At 38.0% G+C, this 26,179-nt stretch overlaps 1 protein-coding gene across 5 annotated transcripts in view; it reads left to right on the top strand.

Annotated features, from left to right (window-relative positions):
* Window positions 1–25,542, top strand: part of LOC126484483 (zip homologous protein 2-like) — a 116,096-nt gene extending 90,554 nt beyond the window's left edge. For 3 of the 5 annotated variants that reach the window (XM_050108015.1, XM_050108012.1, XM_050108014.1), the window contains 4 exons: window positions 5,847–5,924; window positions 9,131–9,238; window positions 20,214–20,465; window positions 25,153–25,542. In XM_050108015.1, the coding sequence (XP_049963972.1) occupies window positions 5,847–5,924; window positions 9,131–9,238; window positions 20,214–20,451 (424 nt within the window). In that variant the 3' untranslated portion in view covers window positions 20,452–20,465; window positions 25,153–25,542. Of the gene's footprint in view, window positions 1–5,846; window positions 5,925–9,130; window positions 9,239–20,213; window positions 20,466–25,128 lie in introns of all 5 variants that reach the window. The other 2 variants (XR_007587862.1, XM_050108013.1) reach the window with 2 other exon arrangements.
* The last annotated feature ends 637 nt before the right edge of the window (window positions 25,543–26,179 follow it).

Raw genomic sequence — 26,179 nt, forward strand, 5'->3', positions numbered from 1 at the left:
TACATTTAGCCGGTTACATCAGTACCTTACAGAAACTGGGAGTTTTGCACACCTTGTACGAGAAGATCGACCCAGATACATAACACCTGATGTTGAGAAAAGGGTGTTACGCATTGTACACAAACGTCCAAGTACTTCACAAAGGAGGATTGCTACCTAAGAGTGTCTACTGAGTCATAGCAGTGAGTGGTAGATTTTACGTCGGCAAGTACTCTACCCGTATCATCTCCAGCGAGTGCAAGCTCTCAACAATCCAGACTTCTCCTAGAGAGAATTTCTGCCAGTGGGTGCTACAACAGTGTACTCTGAATCCCCTGTTAAGCAGTATTCTGTTCACAGATGAGGCTGGATTTAGCCAAGATGGTATTTTTAACTACCATAACTTTCACATTTGGGCTGATGTCAGTCCTAATGCAACACATGTATCATGACATCAGCAGCATTATTCATTGAATGTCTGGGCAAGACTGCTCAGAAACTGCATAACTGGACCACACTTCCTACCACAGTGACTGACCAGACAGCAATATATGCTGTTTTGTGGAATGTACTTCCAGATGTATAAACCAATGCCTGAACAAGTGGTGCATGCATGATGGTGCTCCAGCATTTTTCATTTATGAGTGGGTTGGCTTCTAACTCAGACGTATGGTCAACATTGGATAGGTAAAAGAGGGCCTGTGCCATGACCTCCAAGGTCTCCAGATCTAAATCCCATGTATTTCCATGAGTGGGGTCATGTCAAAAGCCTGGTCTATGTTCTCAACTCTGTTGAGGAATTACGCTTGCTGTTCGAAGCAGCCGTCCACCATTTACAGAATTTCCCAGGACTGCCTGAGAGGATTCACATCTCATTTCAGAGATGAGCTCAATGTTGCATTCAGATGCACGCACAACATTTCAAACACCTACTTTAATGTTTTGAGATGTCATGACATCCTAGAAACTGATGAACTGCAACAGAAAATGTGTTGTATATCAACAACAGTTGATTTGTGGACCCATGTTTACTGGAGATTTTTAGCTACTTTTGATGTGTACTTTCCATGTGTGAATTATTGACCATCATTCATGAAACACCCTGTATATATACCGGGAATATCCCTAGTTCCATAAATAAATGTCTGCAAGATGATCTGGGCTGGTCTCCAGCTATTATCCTGATTACATGCTTTTGTGCAGTGACAACTTTTTTTTCTAAATGATGAATTATCCCAAAATATAATGCCACACAAAAGCAGGGATGAAAATAGGCACCATAAACTAATTTACTTATATGTTTATCACAAAAATTTGCAATAACCCTAATAGCATAAATAGCTGAACCCAGACGTTTCAGCAGATCATCAATGTGTTTCTTCCAGTTCAATCTCTCATCAATGCTCACACTCAAAAATTTGGACTATTCTGCCTTCACTAAAGTCTTCTGTTAAAATTCTACATTTATTAACAGTGTTGTGTCATTTACTGTATGAACTGTAAATACTGTGTTCTACCAAAATTTAATGAGAGTCCATTTGCAGAGAACCACTTAATAATTTTCCGAAAAACATTATCTACAGTTTCCCCAACTGATTCTTGCTAGTTGTGTGTGATTGCTATACTTGCATCATCAGCAAAAGGAACTAGCTTCATGTGTTGTTGTTGTTGTTGTTGTTGTTGTTGTTGTTGTTGTGGTCTTCAGTCCTGAGACTGGTTTGATGCAGCTCTCCATGCTACTCTATCCTGTGCAAGCCTCTTCATCTCCCAGTACCTGCTGCAGCCTACATCCTTCTGAATCTGCTTAGTGTATTCATCTCTTGGTCTCCCTCTATGATTTTTACCCTCCATGCTGTATTAAATTGGTGATCCCTTGATGCCTCAGAACATGTCCTACCAACCGATCCCTTCTTCTAGTCAAGTTGTGCCACAAACTCCTCTTCTCCCCAATTCTACTCAATACCTCCTCATTAGTTATGTGATCTACCCATCTAATCTTCAGCATTCTTCTGTAGCACCACATTTCGAAAGCTTCTATTCTCTTCTTGTCTAAACTATTTATCATCCATGTTTCACTTCCATACAAATACTTTCAGGAACGACTTCCTGACACTTAAATCAATACTCAATGTTAACAAATTTCTCTTCTTCAGAAACGCTTTCCTTGCCATTGCCAGTCTACATTTTATATCCTATCTACTTTGACCATCATCAGTTATTTTGCTCCCCAAATAGCAAAACTCCTTTACTACTTTAAGCGTCTTATTTCCTAATCTAATCCCCGCAGCATCACCCAACTTAATTCGACTACAAGCTTCATATCTTCATGAATATAGAGTCCAAATCATTAGAGTATATTCAGAACAATAAGTGACTCAAGACTGAATCTTGTGGTGACCCATACTTGATTCTCGCCAGTTTGAGGAATCTGCTGATTTTCACACATTATGTGAACTCTTTATTTCACCCTTCTGTACTCGTCCGGTTAAATATGAATTAAACTATTTGTCCACTGTCCCAATCATACCACAGTACTTAAGCTTAGCTAGAAGAATTCCAGAATTTACACAATCAAAAGTCTTTGACAGACAGGAGAAAATCCCAACTGGTGATGTTCAGTTATTAAGACCATTTAATATTTGACCAGTGAAAGCACATACAGCATTTTCTATTGAAAAGCCTTTCTGAAAGCCAAACTGTTTTTTTGTTATTACTTTACTTTTACAAATATGTGAAGATACTCATGAATACATTACTTTTTTAAGAATTTTGGACAAAGCTGTCAGAAGTGGGATATACCCCCTTTTTATGCAATGGTTTTGACAGCAGCATAATTCAGTCTATCAGAAAAAATGCACTGTTTCAGTGAGCTATTACATATGTGGCTGAGAATTCTACTTATCTGTTGGGGACAAGCTTTTAGTACTTTGTTGGAGATGCCATAAATTCCATGTGAGATTTTACTTTTGAGCAAGTTTATTATTTTCCCAACTTCAGGAGGGGCCGTGGGTAGAATTTCAACTTTATGAAATTGCATAGGTATTGCCTCTTCCGTACACAACATTGTCTTTTCTAATGAACATCTGGATCCTATTTTCTCCACAACATTTAAAAAACCATTATTACAAATATTTTCAGTCTGTGGCATTTTGTTAATAAACTTTTCATTCAGTTTGACGGTAATACAGTCTTCCTGTGCTCTTGGTTGACCTGTTTCCCTTTCAACAATATTCCAAATTGTTTTAATTTTATTTTCAGAGTTGCTAATCTCAGACATAATACACATACTTCTGGACTTTTAATAACTTTCCTTAATATAGTACAGTAGCTTTTATAATATTTGACTGTTTCTGGGTCGTTACTCTTTCCTGCTTTAGATTCATCTCTCTTTCCCAGTTACAAGACATTTTTATCACTTTAGTAAGCTGTGGCTTTTTGGGTGGTTTCTTACAATAGTATTTCACTGTTTTCTTAGGGAAAATGTTTTCAAAAATGCCCACAAATGTATCATGAAATAAGTTATATTTTAAATTAGCATCAGGTTCCCGGAACACTTCATCCCAGTCTAACTGCTGGAAACTTTTCCTAAAATTTGCAACCATTAAATCGTTAATTGAATGCACTATTTTGGAGGACTGTTTTGCATTACTGTACAGAGCTACGTCATCTACTGTAACTAGCTGTACATAATGATCAAATTCGTCTTAGTCTATGAAAATGTTATTTATCAGTGCGCTTCTTTCATGTACTACCCAAATAGGAAAATCAGTAACTCATGTCATATTGCAAGAAGTGAGTAGTACTTGAAGATCATTCTTCCTATCTTTCTGAAATTCTACATTGAAATCCCTACAAATAATAATTTGCTTCCCTCTGTCTGATAGATAGCACAACAAGGAATCCAGGTTTTTCAGAAATAGTTGAAAATTTCCCAGTGGGGATCTATACACAGTTACAAAAACTATAAAATTACCATTATTCAGTTGAAGTTCACAGGCACTTGCTTCTATGTGTTGCTGTACACATTTTTTTTTTTTTTAAATTTCTAAATTTTCCACACTGTGATAACTTTTAACCTCTATGGCTACTCCTCCTTTTTCCATATCATCTCTACTTACATGTGCTGAAAGCTTATGTCCACTTACATTTATTTTTCCATATCTGTGACTGTATGATGTTCAGACATGCATAGTACATCTATTCCATTCTTTGTTTCTAAATCTTCCAAACAAACAAGAAGGTCATGTACTTTGTTTTTAATCCACTGATATTCTGATGCAATGTACTAACATTATTTATTATTTTTCACTGTACTGTTATAAGACTCTTGTGATATTTTAACATCTCTAATCTGAACTTCACATTATGCTTGATTCCTTTCAAGGTGATATCACTAGTAAAATGTGTGTGTGTGTGTGTGTGTGTGTGTGTGTGTGTGTGTGTGTGTGTGTGTGTGTGTGTGTGTGGGTGTGGGGGAGCAGTGTCAAAGATTGTCAAGCACAAAATATGAGGGATTAATGCCCCAAGGGAAGGAACAGATTCATTATGCTACCCCCTGAAGCCTTTCCATGTTGATACTGAGTAGTGGTGCATCTGAAATGTTTTCATCGACCACCCACAAGAAAACTACGTGATTTCAATGCTGGGCATCACATTTCTGACCTTGATCAGAAACAAAGGGATGAAATGTGGGTAACACTAGGTGTGATGACCTCCCTATCAGGTGACACATCCACAGTGGCATCGGGCAGAATTGTGCTGAAATTTGGTGCCCCTGTGGCATCATTAACCCACCGTACACCTCACATGATGGTTTGACTATAGGCCTTTTTCTAACACGTGTTGAGACCTCCCTGTTCAAAGCATCACTGTGCTCGAAGGTGATGCCATGCTTTTGCTCAGTTACAGAGGAAGGTTGTAGGCACCTTCGAGTCAGATTTCAAATTTCTGCAACATAACTGGATACAATTACAGAGTTTTGAAAAAATGACCTTTTAATTGTGTCGGACAGTGTACTAAGGAAGCGGCAGTCCCGTGGGCATCGCTACAGAAGGGAGTTCATCTTCATCACCGCCTTATGGTTTTTACTGAGGATTAAATTATTTTATTTTTGGTGGAATGTGTGTTATGTTCACTAAATGTGAAAAGTTCAAATTATGTCGTGACTGGGACTTCAATATGGACTTCACCGAAAAAAATAAATTTAGAAATTATTAGTATATAATTAGAGCTAAGCTCCAGAATGAGATTTTCACTCTGCAGCGGAGTGTGCGCTGATATGAAACTTCCTGGCAGATTAAAACTGTGTGCCCGACTGAGACTCGAACTCGGGACCTTTGCCTTTTACGGGCAAGTGCTCTACCACTGAGCTACCGAAGCACGACTCACGCCTGGTACTCACAGCTTTACTTCTACCAGTATCTCGTCTCCTACCTTCCAAACTTTACAGAAGCTCTCCTGCGAACCTTGCAGAACTAGCACTCCTGAAAGAAAGGATACTGGCAGAAGTAAAGCTGTGAATACTGGGCGTGAGTCATGCTTCGGTAGCTCAGTAGTAGAGCACTTGCCTGCGAAAGGCAAAAGTCCCGAGTTCGAGTCTCGGTCGGGCACACAGTTTTAATCTGCCAGGAAGTTTCAGAGCTAAGCTATTTGTTTAAGAGACAAATTTACATACTGAATTCTGGCTTATGCATCTAATAGTCATTCAAAATTATCTTGAAATAAAATACTTCTTATTTTATAGTAGAATTGTAATTTTTCTTCCTTATAACCAATGATATTTTTTAGTTTTTTCTATAAAAATAACAATTCTTTTACTTTAAATTCTTTTACTGCGTAATTCATGTAAACCAATGTAATCTTTGCAGGAACTCAGGTCATGGACCTGGAGATTTTAAATCCCCTGTGTCACCTGTTTCTCCTCCGGATGTTTCTACACAATACAGGTAATAGATGATATATTAAATGTACCTTTTTTTTGGGTGTATTCAGTCTAATATTGGGCATAAGTGCTGATTATGCCTCCTTTTTTTTCAGTTAGACCCCTTCTCTGGGACTACATGAGAACTGCAGTGTATTCTAGCACTGTAGACCCAGAGAAGGAATTAGATTACAGAACATGCCACACATTTTCCATTGAACATGAGGTAACCTGTCATGCAGATACTGGCTCTTCAGTTGTTCAAATTGATGGTGCTCATTTTGAGCGGTCTTTTGTAACATTTATCAGGGAAATAAATAACTGAAACACACTGTTTTATTGTCAATCACACCCATTGATCTTGAGGATACTCCAAACTCACTTAGTATGCAATTTTGATGTCTGGTTGCTCAATGAGATACATATCTTGTTGTCTCCATTATCATATACTTCAGTTTAGGCATTGAATTTTTGAAGCTTGTATTTCAATCATAGATTAAAAACCTGGACTTGGATCTTTTAAGGACAAAGTATTAAAGTTTTTTAAGTTATTGTTGCATTAGTAAAGTTCTTCTAATTAATTAATATTAATTGTAGAATCATTTTGTGGAGTAAACAAATTACATGCATCAACGTTTTTGATCTTTTGGATTGACTTTGACACTTCAGTTTTGAAAAGTAAGTTGAGCACTGCTTTGATTTTAAGTTTTGTGGGTTTGGTTCATAGAAGGTATCTGCACAAAATCTATTACATCACTGAGAATAAGATGTGGTTCTGACTTCCAATAAATATTATTAATGCTGTGGATAATTTTTTAAACAGAAATCAAATATGAAAACTTGATCACATGAAGGAAACTGATAAAGAAAATATAAGTAAAAAGATCTATTTGGAAAGGAATGGATAATTTGAATCAATGTCATGTTGTAGCCAAATGGGTTGTCAGTGTTAAGAGTCCACTTTCACAATGGGGAAACTTGGGTTACGATGAACAAAGGGCCTTCCTTCTGGAGCAGTTGATTAGGTATAGATCTAGTGCTTGCTGTTAGAAAATATATCTTTACTATTAATTAATGATAAATTATCACTTCACTCCTGTATACTTCTTCCAGGAGCTGATACTTTTAGGAATCTACAGTTTTATATCACAGTAGAAAAGGCAGATTTGCTACTTTGAGAAATCTCTGGTTGCCTATTTTATATTAAATACCTGTTATTTATCTCCTATTATTGAAGTCCTTGATGGAGCAATACATAAAATAAGGAAAAGACAACCACTCACCTGTAGTGGCTTGATGCATGGAGCACAGAAACAATTAACAGAAAACAGCATTCATGTTAGCTTTCAAAGCTTGCTCTTTTTCTAGCCATTCACACACATAACCGCACAGAGGCCCAAATGCACATTCCTAAGGTCATGGCAAGACTGATTTTAGTGAATGTGAATGTTTATTGCATGTCTGTAGGTTTGTGTGTGTGAATTTGTGTACTGTTGCTAAAAACAGAGTTATTGTTAGTGTGAATGCTGTTTTCTATTATGTGTTTCTGTGTGCCATACATCAATCCACTATAGGTGAGTGGTTGCCTTTCCATTATTTTACTGTAACACAACATTTTCATAACCACATTGATATTTATGAGTATCAAATTCCTAAATCAAATGATATTCATAATATTGTGTATTTTACATGTCTGTCAAATCATTGTTAGACATGCTTATCAAAGATACATTTGCAGTAACTGAGGAGATTGTTCCTATCATTTCTTTGATGATAGACTCAAAAAAGCCTTAGAACTAGCTGTCTCATTAATTTAGCACCATGCTGTTACTGTAATTATAAAATTAAATTCTTCCAGAATCCAAGGCAGGCATAAAATAAGGTCATTTACATGTACCTTGAGACTCTGTTTGGTACAACATTAATTACTTCTCTGGGAGAGATGTCAGATAGTTATTATGAATAGTGTTTTTCTCTCTTATGCTGGTACATATTAATCGTTTTATTCTGATGCCAAGCATTTCTTCAGTAAACTTTCCTCAGTGAGTAACAAATTACATACTGATGTTTTCCACATTTAAACTAAGCAGAAGAACTGCTTAGTTAAAGAATTTTCCTCATCCCACACATAATAAGATTCCTACAGTAGCAATTACATTTTATTACTATTGTTTGCTATCTTCCTGTACCTTTCTTTTTTCATATGACAAGATCAGTTGTTTTGAAATACAGAATTTCAGTTGCCCTTACTAATTTGAGCTCTATTGTCCGTTAAATAGATCTACAAAGAATGAGGTTTTTCCTCCTGTTTTCTCTGATGTCATTATTTTTAACATATAGTTTTATAGCTTATTTAATGAAGACCTGCAAAAGAAAACTTCTTGAAAACTCATAAATTTATTTTAGAAAGGTAGAGGGGGTATATATGAAGGAAACAATATCCTCATATATGTTTTAGACTCACAGATTCTTTTCAGGTACTTATTTGTCACCACTCTTCAATTTTCACCTTTTTTGTAGCAGTGCATTTTCATACCCCTGCTCCAGTATGAAAAATGAGTCATTTCCTGTACATTGTTGAAATGTTTATGAGACCAGTAGTACAAGCTTGTAGCAAGTTGTATCAACTCAAAAACATACTTCACTACTCACTTGGAAGAAAACATGGTTTATATTTATAGGATGTACCAAACAAATGCTTATAAATTTTGAAGAGTCATAGAGAATGTCTTGGAGAATAAATTCATGATATAAATCCATGTCCAGAAACATCATCCAATGACACTACAGAGCATAGAAGATATAGGTTGCAACACCTGTCACTAGGTCAATCCTTCTTCATCAAACATGCATTTGAATGCTAGTAGATCAGAATCATAATTTGTCACAATGGGGCTGGCAGCATTCTGAAAGTTAGATGGCATCAAACATGTTCATGCCTGTCGTAACAGCACTGTAGGGACTGCTAACTGAAATGATAGTGGAGACATCAATGTATAAAATCATATTTATTGGAGAAGAAGTTACCTAGAGGTAGGTGTTAGACACCATAACTTTGGCATGCTATTGTATTGTTACATGATGTTTCTGGACAGGGGTTTCTAACATTGATTTCTTCTCCACTACCTCCTCTACAGCCTCTAAACATCTGTTGATGTTGTTTTGATGCACCCTATATCTAAAAACAGTTTCCAATCAGATTCCTCATTTCCACTTGTGCTTGGGTTTCAGAAAACCAGGACATTATTCATCTCAGTCAACGACTCCTGGAACACCAAAAACTCCGTCCACTCCAGGATATTCCCCACATCTGCCCGAGCCTGCTAATCTCATGAACAGGTATTAATCTAGATTTTTGCCTGAATCACTGGAGACTTAGTATTTGTTATTGATTGCTTAATATTTTCAGTCAGTGGATATAACTTTTTACTTGTAATGCTATGAACTACTGAAGTAATGCTGATTAAATTTTGTGAATTGGTATTACAAGTACTGTTCATCTTTTCTTACACTATTACTGTTGTTATAATTCGTATCACTGCTTCAATGTAGGCTTCATGTTCCAGTGAAAATAATATTTTTAAGGGAGAAAAATCAATGCCTATATATTGTCTCAATACTGTATAAAAACCATTGGGATTCTTCAAATATATTTAAAATTCATTAGTTGCTGACTTTAGGGGTCTATAGCTCTTGTACCTTCTGTGAAGCCTTTTGTGAAAGGAAATAGGTAGCAGTTTTGGACCGGCAGCCTTATGAAGTTCTGTTAGTCTTACAGCATTTTTACTTGTTCCTTTGTGTGGGATATACTCTCCTACTATCATGTAGAATGATTTTTCTTTTCGTATTTCACTATTACTGTTCCCATGTAGAACTTTGACATTATCCTTGGATCAATTTTCATTTATTTGTCCATAGTAATTGACAAAAGTGAATGATTCACTATCATTTACTAAATTTGTAACTGGTTATCTCTCAGATGGAATTGGTAGTGGGGTTTGATATGTTTCTGTTTATGTAGAAAGTGGTGCCAAACAGAGAAGTGTTACCCATTGGCCACTTGCTGCCTTCTCATTTGAAATCCTCTGCTCTTCACCATATGTACTATTTCCTTCTGTGAGTCTTTTTTATTGAATTGGTAGTATTGGATTTCTCTTTTTTGCAGTATTAGCTAGAATTTTCCACTTTGAGCATCAAATAAATATTTAATCCAAAAATGTATTTTTTTTCTTATTGATTTTAGGATTTTAAGAAACTGCAATTCATATTTACTTTTTGTTTTGGCATTTAAGAGGACATATGCACAATTGTGTTGCCTTTGGTAACAGTGGGTTTTTCAATATGGTGTTGTATTTGCTTTGACAGTTTTTATGATGTACATTTGTTGTGAATTTTAATTTCGAGATAAAATCAAAGTACTGTGCCTTGTTTCAGTGTTGCAACTACCACTTTACATCCTAAGTGACTTTTTAAGTATCCACTTTTGATTTGGAGACCATTAGATATGTTTAGGTCCGTAATGAAGACTGACAGTCACCTTTTCTAGCACAGAGATTTTACTTTTTATTGTCTTCTAGAAATTTGCCCTCCTATATGTCTGAAGCAAGTCATATAATACATTTGTAAAATTGAAAATTCTCTACATGATATTGCTTTTTTTCTTTCTCTTTTTTTCAAAAAATCTTAATCTTAATAGTGCAATAACAAATATTTTATTTTATGCAATGTAAATTAACAATAAGTAAATACGTAAAACATTTCAAGTCCAGCATGTGGAACAAATGTTTTAACGGTTTTGAAGAAAATGTCCACATAAATTACACTGTTCTTCTTATTTTAAACACCAACCGGTTTTTGTCCCGAAGGACATTACCTAGTGGCACATGTGAGGCATCCTGAGAGGGCACATAAAGGGATCATCCCATGCCCTGTCTCAGGATGCCTGACATATACCATTACTTAATGACCTTGGGGGTCAAAACTGGTTATGGCTTTCAATAAAATGGGCAGAAGACATCCTGTGCACTCTTAGGACACCTGACGTGTACAGCTAGATAATGATATTGGATTTATTTAAGTAAAAAGAAAAGTGCATAATTAACTAGAGAGAACATGAAATGAAATCAAGTCGAGAAATGACTGTATCAAATTCTTCTAATAAGAATTTCTCTTGCTGCTCTTTGGACAGTAGCTACTTCGGTACGTCCAAGTAGCCCTGAGATTGAAATATTTATCTGTTATTAGTGTATTTAGCCCTTATTATCTGTAACTGTAGCCAATCTCCCTGACACGATTCCATTCTTTAGGGCCAGGTGAATGCTTCTTATCGGACATTACTCCTCTCCTCCCCTTTTCTCAACTACTTTCAAACTGTGGGAGATATTTTTACAACTTACTACTATAAAACATATAGGTTTGTCCATTTGAAATCTAGAAGTATTTGTGCAGAAATGATATACACGTTAAACAAATACCCAATCTCCACAACAAAATTAACTTAGAAAGATATTATTATTTTTGTAACATTGTTAGACATAGTTTCTGGTCTATGCTTACCTTCAAGAGATAATTGCTCCATCAAATCGCTCAGCATCTACACTGACAACATGTCCCAGGATTTTCTCTCTGGCAAAAAAATCTCTTCTTGTTCTTGGCTAGTAGAGCTCCCACATCCAAAAAAATCAGAAGCAAGCCCTTTGTCAGTCAGCACAATCCAGACCTCGAATGCCTCAATGTATTACTTTGCCAATGCTCTGATTTTCTAAAGTCAAGCCTTGAAATGAGATTCTCTCTCCCATCAGCTGTCACCTTCCACCACCTTTCTAACTTCCTTTACATCCTTGTCAAACATTATAACGTATACAGATCATTATCTTGACCCGAAGGATTCTATCCCTGAAATCATTCCCACTATTCCATGGATACACTAACTGCTACTTAGTCCAGCCCCACCACTGATAAATCCTACAAAATCAAAGGCAGCACAATTTTTGAAACCACGCATGTTGTTTACTAACATTCTAGAGGACTGATGACCACAGATGTTAAGTCCCATAGTGCTCAGAGCCATTTGAGTGATGGTTTTATAAGAACTGCCCACCTTGGGAATACTCGCTACACAGTTGCTGAACATCGTCTACAGTATGACTCAAGGGACCTAAAACTGTGTCATGTTGGCTATTTGGATCCTCCACCAGATATCAGTTTCTCAGAAAACCAGATGGAAACTTGTCCTTCAACATATCCTCACATCCTGTCACCTTCTTTGACTTAATCTCTATTTATGTACAATTCTCCCTCTCTTTTTGACTGTTTTTATTGTTTTATTATATATTATTTATGTTTATCATTTAGGTCTTTTTTAGTTATTGACTTTCCTGTTTTGTTTTACTTTCTCATCTATGTTCTTCACCCCCAATCCCCCTGATGGTTCATTTCATATCTCCTTTTCCTTCTAGTTCTTAATTATACTACTTGTTTCATTTCTAGTCCTGTTAACCCACCTTTACTTAACACTCTGTCCACATCATCTCCGGACTGAAGATGGAACAGGGCTTACCATTGTACTATCTTTGACCTCCTACTCTCTCTGACCCTCCTACTCCTACAAGCTACAGACAATATTGCTGACTTATTTTGCATACTTTCACTTGTTGTGCTACAGAATTATCTCCTGAAACAATGTTACTAAAGCCAATAAATATTAATTCTGCAAAATTGATCAATTAAAAAACAGTATAAAGTAGGCAAACACATGTCCTGTAGAGGTCTCTGCATTTTTTTCATTTCTCATATTCACTATTTAACATATTTACTCTGTAATGGTTTTTGTGGCTAACAGTGATTACAAAAGAATCAATTTCAAGTTAGTTGAAATTTACCCCGGGAGGATACTGGATACAAAAATAATGTTGATTGACTAAAACTGAGACTGAAATTCTGTATTCTATTTCAGACATCCTTAAATGCCTGTAAACAGATAGCAAGAGGCTGTGGATTCTTAAACAACAGAAGGAAAGTGGGAAGCATGTTTCATTAGGTACTCCCTGTAGGAATTATCATATCATCTACATTTGTAACAAAAATCCCTGTTGGTCACATTGTTGATTTATAGTCCTCATTACAAACAGGTCTTTAATCTGCTTGCAGAGATAGATGATTGTCATTCTTTGACAGTTACCAGCATACTAATGAAATAGAAAGAAGTAAGAGATAAACAACAGCTACGTAATTGCTGTCAAATCACCAGCATGGCTTCAGGCAATCTAGATCCACAACCACAGCAGTCTATGAATATTTGTACTTCAATCTGGAAGCTGTAGATGAAAAGAAAATGGCTACTGGAATATTCCTGGACCTATCCAAAGCATTTGAAATGTTAGATCATGGTATTCTACTATGTAAGTTGGAAAGAAAGGGAATTATAGGTATTCCAAATGAATGGACTAGATCATATCTTACTAGCCAGCAACAAAAACTTGTTCTCAAATAAGACACAATAACTGAAAACATTTCAAGAACAACAACATACACATCAGAAAAAACTACCATCAAATATGGTGTGCCACAAGGATCAACATTAGGTTCTATCCTCTTGGTTTTATATATTGATGACCTGAATGACACTGTCCATGCCAAACAGAAAACTTTATTTGCAGATGTTGCCAGTATTTTGATTATAGGGTCGGACCTAAAAGAGCTTCAATTAACTATAGATGCATCATTGCTGGAGCTAACACACTGGTTTGAAAAAAATAAACTTATAATTAACACTGGGAAAATGATGGCCATGTACTTTCATACATAACCCTATAAGCAACAAAATGATCACGCACAGAAATAAACAACAAAATTGTAAAATTAGATGATGATGTTAAGTTCCTAGGAATATATCTGCAGAGTGATCTCAAGTGGAATACACACATTAAAGCTCTTACACCAAAGCTGTCATCAATCTGTTACATGCTATGGTTACTAAGCACAAGCTGTAATAGAAAAAAGTAATACAGGCATATCACGCACATTTCCAGTCAGCAATCCGATATGAAATAATATTTTGGGGGAATGCACCCTGTAGTCAATCTGTTTTCAAAACCCAGAAACAAGCTATCAGAATCATCTGCAACAGAAAGAGGCAAAGTTCATGTCGCTCTCTTTTTCCTACTTTAAAGATACTGAATCGTCCATGCCTATATATATTTGAAACAATAGTCTTTGTAAGAGAATATTTAAGAACCTCCAATGCCTATCAGGTGAACAGCTCTGTGCACAATTACACAACAAGAAATGGCAATAACATTCATGTCTCATATGCCAGAACATCAGCCTACCAGAAGAGTGTCCTCCATAGAGGCACACAATTGTGTAACCACCTCCCTAACAACATCAATTTGGTAAAGCAAGACAGATTGTTCAAAAAAAGCTGAAGTCATTTCTAATAGACCACAGTTTCTACTCTGTAAATGAATACCTCTCAGAATGAAACAGATTTTTATAATGTTAAATTAATAAACAGTTTATGGCAATGATTTGTATATTAAAGTGTACTAGTTGTACATGTAATGTTGTATTAATATATCTAAAAACAAAGATGATGTAACTTACCAAACGAAAGCGTTGGTATGTTGGTAGAGACAAAAACAAACACAAACACACACACAAAATTCAAGCTTTCACAACCCATGGTTGCTTCATCAGGAAAGAAGGAAGGAGAGGGAAAGACGAAAGGATGTGGGTTTTAAGGGAGAGGGTAAGGAGTTATTCCAATCCATTCCATGTGTGAAAGCACCCACGTGATTTACCAACTGACTTGCCTACACTGTGAAGCTTTCTATGTGGGAATGACCAGCAACAAACTGTCCATTCACATGAATGGACACAGGCAGACAGTGTTTGTTGGTAATGAGGATCACTCTGTGGCTAAACATGCCTTGGTGCACGGTCAGCACATCTTGGCACAGTGTTACACCTTCCGGGTTATCTGGATACTTCCCACTAACACCAACCTATCAGAACTCCGGAGATGGGAACTTGCCCTTCAATATATCCTCTCTTCCCATTACCCACCAGGCCTCAACCTCCGCTAATTTCAAGTTGCCGCCACTTATACCTTGCCTGTCATTCAACAACATCTTTGCCTCTGTACTTCCGCCTCGACTGACATCTCTGCCCAAAATCTTTGCCTTTACATATGTCTGCTTGTATCTGTATATGTGTGGATGGATATGTGTGTGCGCGAGTGTATACCTGTCCTTTTTTCCCCCTAAGGTAAGTCTTTCCGCTCCCGGGATTGGAATGACTCCTTACCCTCTCCCTTAAAACCCACATCCTTTCGTCTTTCCCTCTCCTTCCCTCTTTCCTGATAAAGCAACCGTGGGTTGCGAAAGCTTGAATTTTGTGTGTGTGTTTGTGTTTGTTTGTGTCTCTTTCAACATACCAACACTTTCGTTTGGTAAGTTACATCATCTTTGCTTTTAGATATATTTTTCCCACGTGGAATGTTTCCCGCTGTTATATTCATATCATTAATTTGAACCCAACAATAATGGTGTATTAAAGTAGATATTTGGAGTCCACAGCATTGTATTGATCTTTATGTATATATAAAAACAAAGATTCTGTAATTTACCTAACGAAAGCGTTGGTATGTTGATAGAGACAATAACAAACACAAACACACACACAAATTTCAAGCTTTCGCAACCCACGGTTGCTTCATCAGGAAAGAGGGAAGGAGGGGGAAAGACAAAAGGATGTGGGTTTTAAGGGAGAGGGTAAGGAGTCTTTCCAATCCCGGGTGCAGAAAGACTTACCTAAGGGGGAAAAAGGGACAGGTATACACTCACACACACACACACACACATATCCATCCGCACATATACAGACACGAGCAGACATATGCAAAGGCAAAGATTTTGGGCAGAGATGTCAGTCGAGGCGGAAATACAGAGGCAAAGATGTTGTTGAGTGACAAGTAATGTACGAGGGCGGCAACTTGAAATTAACGGAGGTTAAGGCCTGGTGGGTAATGGGAAGAGAGGATATATTGAAGGGCAAGTTCACATCTCCGGAGTTCTAATAGGTTGGTGTCAGTGGGAAGTATCCAGATAACTGGGACGGTGTAACACCATTCCAAGATGTGCTGGCCATGCACCAAGGCATGTTTAGCCGCAGGGTGATCCTCATTACCAACAAACACTGTCTACCTACTCCGGTCCTGTAACCCGGAAGGTGTACACGATCAGAGATAGAGCCACGTGTGAAAGCACCCACGTGATTTACCAACTGACCTGCCTACACTGTGAAGCCTTCTATGTGGGAATGACCAGCAACAAACTGTCCATTCGCATGAACGGACACAGGCAGATCACCCTGTGGCTAAACATGCCTTGGTGCACGGCCAGCACATCTTGGAACGGTGTTACACTGTCCGGGTTATCTGGATACTTCCCACTGACGCCAACCTATCAGAACTCCGGAGATGGCAACTTGCCCTTCAATATATTCTCTCTTCCCGTTACCCACCAGGCCTCAACCTCCGCTAATTTCAAGTTGCCGCCCCTCATACATCGCTTGTCACTCAACAACATCTTTGCCTCTGTACTTCCGCCTTGACTGACATCTCTGCCCAATATCTTTGCCTTTACATATGTCTGGTTGTCTCTGTATATGTGCGCATGGATATGTGTGTGTGTGTGAGTGTATGGTTGCTTCATCAGGAAAGAGGGAAGGAGAGGGAAAGACGAAAGGGTGTGGATTTTAAGGGAGAGGGTAAGCAGTCATTCCAATCCTGGGAGCGGAAAGACTTACCTTAGGGGGAAAAATAGGACAGGTATACACTTACACACACATACATCCATCGGCACATGTACAGACACAGGCAGACATATGTAAATGCAAAGAGGTTGGGCAGAGATTCAGTCAAGATGGAAGTACAGTGGCAAAGATGTTGTTGAAAAACACATGAGGTACGAGGGGAGGCAACTTGAAATTACCGGAGGTTGAGGCCTGGTGGGTAGCGGAAAAAGAGAATATATTGAAGGGCAAGTTTCCATCTCTGCCCTGAAATGAGATCAATCCTTCATGAAATCCACCCCTCTCCACCAAGAGTGTCTTTCCGCCGTCCATCTAACGTTCGTACCCTTTTGGTTCATCCATATGAAATCCCCAAACCACCTTCCCTACCCTCTGGCTCCTAACCTTTTAACCACCCCCGGTGTAAAACCTGTCCCATGCACCCTCCCACCACCACCTACTCCCGTCCTGTAACCCGGAACGTGTACACGATCAAAGGCAGAGCCACGTGTGAAAGCACCCACGTGATTTACCAACTGACATGCCTACACTGTGAAGCCTTCTATGAGGGAATGACCAGCAACAAACTGTCCATTCACATGAATGGACACAGGCTGACAGTGTTTGTTGGTAATGAGGATCACCCGGTGGCTAAACATGCTTTGGGACACGGCCAGCACATTTTGGCAAAGTGTTACACCGTCCGGGTTATCTGGATACCTCCCACTGACACCAACCTATCAGAACTCTGGAGATGGGAACTTGCCCTTCAATATATTCTCTCTTCCTGTTACCCACCAGGCCTCAACCTCTGCTAATTTCAAGTTGCCGCCCCTCGTACCTCACCTGTCGTTCAACCACACCTTTGCCTCTGTACTTCCGCCTCAACTGACATCTCTGCCCAACTTCTTTGCTTTTACATATGTCTGCCTGTGTCTGTATATGTGCGGATGGATGTGTGTATGTGCGCGCGAGTGTATACCTGTCCTTTTTTGCCCCTAAGGTAAGTCTTTCCGCTCCCAGGATTGGAATGACTCCTTACCCTCTCCCTTAAAACCCACACCCTTTCGTCTTTCCCTCCCCTTCCCTCTTTCCTGATGAAGTAACCATGGGTTGTGAAAGCTTGAATATTTGTGTGTGTGTTTGTGTGTTTTTTTATTTTATTGTGTCTAGCAACATACCAGTGCTTATTTGTTTGATATACCGTATATATGTGTGTGTGTGTGTGTGTGTGTGTGTGTGTGTGTGTGTGTGTGTGTGTGTGTGTGTGTGTGTGTGTGTGTGCGCGAGCGCGCCCGCGCACGCGTGCTGTGTCATTTACTGACCTGTCCTATATCTGTACAAGATGCCACAGGACCAAAACTAAATAAATAAATATATGAGAAAGCACCACCATTTTTCAGACTTGAAGATTTCTTTTCAGTATTTCTAAGTAAAAACTGAGTATAACACTTTAATGTTTGTTAATATTGACTATAATAATATTTTCCAACAAATACTTTGTTCTGTTAGTGCATACCTTGATTCATTAGAAATGCCTAAAGGGTTTTTCCACATTATATGTTTTACAGAATAGAGTTCCTATATTATTGCTCATTCAGTTTAGTATCTACCTTGTCTTTTATTTGTTTTTTCAATCTCCTTTAGTACATGTTTAATTAGTGTCTTGGTTTCCCACCTCAAAATACCCAAATAAAAGTATTTTCTGTTTCTGCTTTTAAATTTAATTACCATTTATTTACTTTTCTTGGTGCCCCATAATTTATGGGCTGCTGTATGGTGAAGTATTATCCTACTCTGAAACAGTACACCATTCACATTTTGTATTTTGCATTGCACTCAACACTGATTATGTGTACTTGTAGGTAATTAGATGATATCATCTAGAGCAGGAAACATTTTACTGAAAAGGACAAGGTGTCCATTTTTGATATTCAGTTTAAAACATTGTATTCATTCACTGCAGAAAGTATTGAGGTGAATCTCTTGGAGTTCTGTTGCATTCTTACAACTTAATAAATGATTTTCCTACACGACTTACTGTTTCTCAGTGTCCATGATTTATTTGTAATTTTGTAACTTAACATTTACAAATAGTAATTATAACTGTCACAAACTGAGCAAAAACTTGACTGAAACTGAATTGAAAACTGTACTGCCCTGCGCAGAAACTACCGTGGTTCCTTAAATAATATTACTGTAATGAATGTAGGTGTTGTTAGCATTTACATTATATGTTAATTACAATGGAAAAAGATCTATACAAGCAATTTCACATGTGACATCAAGCTTAACAGAGAACGAAGACATATTTTAAATAAGATTTGAAAGATCTTTGAGTATTAAATATTGCAGTATGAGTACCTTTAAGAGTTAATATTACATATACATTTTGATGTTAAAGTGCTTAATTATTTTGATCACTGTCACTTACAGAGACTTCGATACTAAATTTATATTACGTGGTATTGCCAGCTTTAACTGATCTACGTTAAAGATTATTATTTACTGAACAGTTTCAGTAATCAGCCACAGCATTACAACTTATTTTTCTAGCTTTTCTCTCCATTAGTTTTAGAAAACTGTATTATACAAGTGAACCATCATCTTTCTGGATTAGAAATTATTGTTTCAACAAAATGGAAAACTGCCTACATGAAATTCGAAACTATTGTAATTTTGTGAATGAAATAATATAACTAACTTGTCATTTACAGGACATTTAATTATCCTAAATAGTGTTAGATAAAGAATAATAACTGTGGAAGGAATAAACACAACTGTAAATACAGGGTGCAGCTTAATTAATGGTGTAAATGCATACAGTTGAAATTACATGACAGTAGAAGCAAAAAGTCTCAGTAAACGTGGGCTCTAAAATGCATATCTTAAGAGGTATACGCACTTCTTCATCTTTGATACTATGAAATAAATCTCTTTTACTGTAATCTCACTGCTCTCCATAATCTGAGTGGTAGCAGTGTAGACAATATGGACTGAGACAAGAAAAAATTGTCCAGTAAATGTGCGCTCTAAACCCCAAACCTTACGAGCTACTGTGAAACACATCTCTTGTACTGAAAAAGTGCTCATAGTTCTTAAGGTATGCACTTTAGAGCCCAAGTTTACTGGACATTTTGTTCTTGTTTTGGTCCATGTTACCTCCTCCCAAAATATTGAAAGCAAAGGGCTTGCAACAGAAAATATTTGTTTCACAGTATCGAAGATGAATAAATGCTCATAGCTCTTCACGTATGCATTTTCAAGCACGTAATTACTAAGACATTTTTATTCAAGTATTGTATAATACACCCTGCATAAGTTTATGCAATGTAGGATATAACATATCAAGTATTACACTAAATACCTTGTACTGTGATGATTAGTAATGAGATGTATCGTATATTACTATATGTGAGTCTTTGACTGTTACATTACAATGGGAAGAAGAGTATTTAACTTCTTTTCAACAACTAATGTCAGAATCTTTTCATTTTCTGATAGCAAAAATTTGTTATAGGATGGATCACATGACAGAAGTGACATTGAGTCAGAACACTCTGCTGAATGCCTTAAATAATCCAAAAAGAATATCTCCTCTACAAACTAGAATATCTCCACAGAAAACTAGAACATCTCCACATCAGACTATGAGAATATCACCCTTGCAAAGTCTCAATGCCAAAGGAAGCCAGTCAAGTATTTATTCAAGCCAAAATGTTTCACAGAGATCACACAGGGGAAGCAATTGCTCATAGACAACATGATCAAGGTACTGTATAGTAGCTTTGTTAATTGCATCAATTTCTTTTATTAGTGATGTGGTATTGATGTTTAGAATACTCACGACATGGATTTAGTATCACCCTATCCTGATATATTTTTGTTCATTATTGAAGCTGATGTTGTGGCCATCATTCTGAGGACTGGTTTGATGGGGCCCTCAATGCTACTCTGTACTGTGTGATCCTCTTCATCTCTGAATAACCAATGCAACCTATATCTTTCTGAATCTGCTTACTGTATTCATCTCTTCGTCTTCATCTACGTTTTTTACCCCCCGCCGCACTTTCTTCCAAGACTAAATTGGTAATCCCTTGATGCCTCAGAATGAGTCCTATTAACTGACCCCTTCAGCGGTCAAGTTGGGACACAAATTTCTTGTCACCGCAAGACAAGACTCTTCAGTACATCCTCATTATTTACGTGATCGACCCATCTATTCTTCAACATTCTTCTGCAGCACCATATTTTGAAACCTTCTATTCTCTTCTTATCTAAACTTTTTATTGCCCATGTTTCACTTCCATACATGGCTATACTCCAGACAAGTACCCCCAGAAAAGACTCTTTAACACTTAAATTTATATTCACTGTTAACAAATTTCTCTTCTTCAGAAATGCTTTTCTTGCTATTGCCAGTCTACATTTTATACCCTCTATACTTCGGCCATCATCAGTTATTTTGCCACCCAAATAACAAACTCATTTACTACCATCTCATTCCCAATCTGATTCTCTTATGGTTACCTGATTTAATTCGACTACAATCCATTATCCTTGTTTTGCTTTTGTTGATGTTCATCTTATATTCTCCTTTATTTATACTGTATGTTGAAATAATTCATACTCATTGACAAATCTGATTCCTTTCATGCTCTTAGTGAGTGAAACAAAAACAGTTACATTACTTATTTTGAAGTGGTCCCATTATATGATCCATCTGTATGACTTTGTGTGAGATATTCTCCTTATTATCCATCCATTTCTCCAACAGAATGTACGTGGTAGCAGTAAGTCTAGAATTCTTACACCACAAATCAGGTACTGTAAGCGTTGTACTCTCTTGGTGTCACCAAGATGTTAAACACTAGAAAATTAGAAAATTATGTCATACTTTTTACTATTATTAAACTAAAAATTTACTCGCCATTTGTGTGATAGAAAATGTGCTTTTACATTAATCTATCATATGAAAAAGCAAATACTTCAGCTGTACATGTTTACTCACTACTCACATTCAGATTCTTTTAATTATTATTGGTGGAAATATCATCGCTTATTATGTAAAATATCATAGTTATGTTTTAGCTTTAAATTATTTTTTCCACGCCTTTTCTACATTTTTTTAACTTTCCACCAGACAAGCACTACAAGAAATGTTGCTCTTTTCTATCAAATATCATCAATCTCGTAGTACAATATAATGAAAATGATAGTTGTTATTCACTATATAGCAGAGATGCTGAGTCACAGAGAGGCACAACAAAAAGTTAGCGTCCTGCCAACAAGGCCTTTGTCAAAAATAGGGAACACACACACACACACACACACACAGAGATATATATATATATATATATATATATATATATATATATATATATATATATATATATATATATGCAAATGCAACTCACACACACATGACCACAGTCTCTGGTAGTTAGAGACTGTCTGATTCAGTCTCTTAGTACAAATATTCTGCACCAATGAGAAAAGTGCTATGTTCAGTATTGTGGCCTTGCAACTGAATGATGTTCTCTTATACAAAAGCTCTACAGTTCTGATAGCATTGTATGATTTTATGTTTATCCCATCTTCTATTCCAGTCACATTCAACAGTTTTTGTGTTTCCATAATGAGATTTTCACTCTGCAGCGGAGTGTGCGCTGATATGAAACTTCCTGGCAGATGAAAACTGTGTGCCCAACCGAGACTCAAACTCGGGACCTTTGCCTTTCCCGGGCAAGTGCTCTACCATCTGAGCTACTGAAGCACAACTCACGCCCGGTCCTCACAGCTTTACTTCTGCCAGTATTTCATCTCCTACCTTCCAAACTTTACAGAAGCTCTCCTGCGAACCTTGCAGAACTAGCACTCCTGGAAGGAAGGATACTGCGGAGGTTTGGAAGGTAGGAGATGAGATACTGGCAGAAGTAAAGCTGTGAGGACCGGGCGTGAGTCGTGCTTCGGTAGCTCAGATGGTAGAACACTTGCCCGCGAAAGGCAAAGGTCCCGAGTTTGAGTCTCGGTCGGGCACACAGTTTTAATCTGCCAGGAAGTTTCATATCAGCGCACACTCCGCTGCAGAGTGACAATCTCATTCTGGAAACACCCCCCAGGCTGTGGTTAAGCCATGTCCCCGCAGTATCCTTTCTTTCAGGAGTGCTAGTTCTGCAAGGTTCGCAGGAGAGCTTTTGTAAAGTTTGGAGGGTAGGAGACGAGATCCTGGCAGAAGTAAAGCTGTGAGGACTGGGCGTGAGTCGTGCTTCGGTAGCTCAGATGGTAGAGCACTTGCCCGTGAAAGGCAAAGGTCCCGAGTTCGAGTCTCGGTCGGGTACACAGTTTTAATCTGCCAGGAAGTTTCAGTTTTTCTGTTACTTGAGCTCTAAAATTGTGATTATTTACAATGGACATCTTCTTATGCATAATCCTGATGTAGTGATTACTGACCTCAGAATCTAATTAGTGTATGCATCTTTACATTATTGGCAACATGTGTTATTTTCTCCAAATTTCCTTCAAACACACTTTTCAAACCTAGATAATCTCTCACATTCGATATCTTACAAATGCTTTTACTGTAAATTTATTAATAATTTATTAAAGAATAGAAAAGCCAGGTTGGAACATAACAATATTATGAAGATCTTACCTACAAAAAAATACAGGGTATGGCTATGGGCACCATCCTATGCCAACTATTCGTGGGTTATCTAGAGGAATAATTCCTAACCACCTATAATCGTAAAACCCTCACCTGGTTTAGATTCATTGATGATATCTTTGTGATCTGGACTGAGGTGAGGACACCCTATACATTTTCCTACAGAACCTCAATAGCTTCTCACGCATTCGCTTCACCTGGTCCTACTCAACCCAACAAACCACCTTCCTATATGCTGACCTCCACCTCAAAGATGGCTATATCACTGCCTCTGTCATATCAAACCTACTAACCACCAGCAATACCTCCACTTCAACAGCTGTTGGCCGTTTCACACCAAGAAGTCCCTTCCATACAGCCTAGCAACCCGTGGTCATCACATCTACAGTAATGAGCGGTCCCTCTCGAAATATACCAAGGGTCTCACTGAGGCCTTCACAGACCGTAATTATCCTCCAAACCTAGAACATAAACAAATCTTCAATTCCTTATCTTTCCAGTCACCCACCACCTCCTAAAGTCTCACCGTCTTGCCACAGAGGAGCATTCCCCACGTAACTCAGTACCACCTAGAACTGTAGCAACTGAATTACCTTCTCTGCCAGGTTTTCAATTACCTCTCATCATCCCCTGAAATGAGAAATGTCATGCACACTATCCTTCCTACCCCTGCCACAGTGGTATTCCACCATCCACCGAACCTAAACAGTATACTTGTCCACCCCTACACAGTATCTGCTCCCAAACCCTTACCTCATGGCCCATATCCCTGTAATAGACCTAGATGCAAGACCTGTCCCATATATCCTCCCACCACAACCTACTCCACTTCGGTCACAAACATTACCTATCCCATCAAAGGCAAGGCTACCTGTGAAACCAGTTATGTGATCTACAAGCTAAGCTGCAACTACTGTGCTGCATTCTATGTGGGCATTGACAGACAACCAACAAGCTGTCTGTCCACATGAATTGCCACAGACAAACTGTGGCCAAGAAAGAACTGGACCACCCTGTTGCTGAGCATGCCGCCCAACATGACATTCTTTATTTCAATGACTGCTTCACAGCCTGTGCCATCTGGCTCCTTCTGACCAACACCAGCTTTTCTGAATTGCACAGGTGGGAACTCTTACTGCAATATATCCTATGTTCCCGTAACGCTCCTGGCCTCAACCTTCATTAGTCATTGTCCTCACCCGTCAGCCCCTTCCTTGCTCCCATTCCAGCACTACACAGCCCTCTAATACACCAAAGCACTTTTCACTTCTCTCTTTCTCTGTTACCCCACCTCTCCCCCCACTCTCCATCTAATCTCCCAAATGCACCTAGCTGCTCTATCCTCTCTCCACGTCGTCCCTGCACTCTCCCCAGCAGCAATTCACTGTCCCTCATCCCTACCCTGCTATCCCACCCCCTCCCCACCCCATCCTCCTCCTTACCCCCGCCCAGTTGCCTCTCTGATCATGCACTGCTGCTGCTGCTGCTGCTTGTAGTGTGGCTTCAACTGCCACAGACTGTTGTCATGTGTGTGTGAGTTGCACTTTCATGTGTGTGTGTGTGTGTGTGTGTGTGTGTGTGTGTGTGTGTGTGTGTGTGTGTGTGTGTGTGTGTGGGTGGGTGTGTGGGTGTCTGTGTCGTATATTTTTGACAAAGGCATCGTTAGCTGAAAACTTATTTTGTGACAGTCTTTTTGTCGACCTATCTGTGTTTCAACATCTCCTTAATAATTTGTTATTACTTTGTAAATATTTGCCCCTCTTTGCAGAAAATTTTATCAGTAATCGTGCAGTTGCAGGCTTCCTAATGTTGTGATTATGATGAGGCAACTTCGTATGAATGGTGTGCGGCTTCTGAAGCATCTGGGTTAGTTACAAGAAGTTTGGTGATACAACCTAATTTCCGTTCCAATAAATGCAACAATTGTCATCTTATTTCAGAGACAACCACATCAGTACTAATGGCACATTTGGGCACTTAACATACACATTGTGAACTGTCCAATGTGATGTATAGCATAATATATGTGCAATGACACATTGTAAGCAAAAGATAACAGAATATGCATTTTATGAGAAGCATTGTTCTCCAATATTCATTTGTCTTCCTTTTGTAATGGGAATTCTGCAATGGCTTCCATGTAGGTTAGTGTAATTATAGCCAATGAATAAAATTCAGGTATTATATTTGAGTGTTACTTTAGCTCTCATAGGATTTCTTTTCCAAAAACCAAAATGAGAATTTAAAAATGTGTTAACTTTGAATGAAGTTTTTGTATTATGGTATGTAAGTGAAGCAACAGATACAGAATAAATCTTTACAGACTACTGTTTTATACAAGAAACTGCCTCATCATGTATTAAATGGTGTTAAAATGTTAATTATATTGGCTGAAGAGCCACCAAATGATATCTAAACTATTGGTATTTAATTTGTTTTAGGTACTGTCTTTGATGGCAGCAAGGCTGGTACGTGCCTTCTCATATTTGTTGTCATCTACAGTGGCACTTTATACACAGCTGTGTTTTCATGGTTAAATTAGTAAAAATTCAAGGGACAGTATATATTTTAATCCAGGGAAATGAAAGATACAAATGTATCAAATTGCCTAACATCACCCATGTCTGATGAGGGTACCTAGAGTGGAAACACCCCTGATCACAGTCTGTTCACACAAACTTCCATAATTGGAAAATCTAAGGCAATCCAGTGGTGGACTTGCTTTTATCCAACTTCCACTATAAAAGTGAACTGTGATTGCTACTGCTGCTTACTTGGACCATTTTGGACTTGTGGTATATTTGGGCAAATGAGTGCGT

The sequence above is a fragment of the Schistocerca serialis genome, chromosome 6 (assembly GCF_023864345.2).
Source record: "Schistocerca serialis cubense isolate TAMUIC-IGC-003099 chromosome 6, iqSchSeri2.2, whole genome shotgun sequence".
Taxonomy (NCBI): domain Eukaryota; kingdom Metazoa; phylum Arthropoda; class Insecta; order Orthoptera; family Acrididae; genus Schistocerca; species Schistocerca serialis.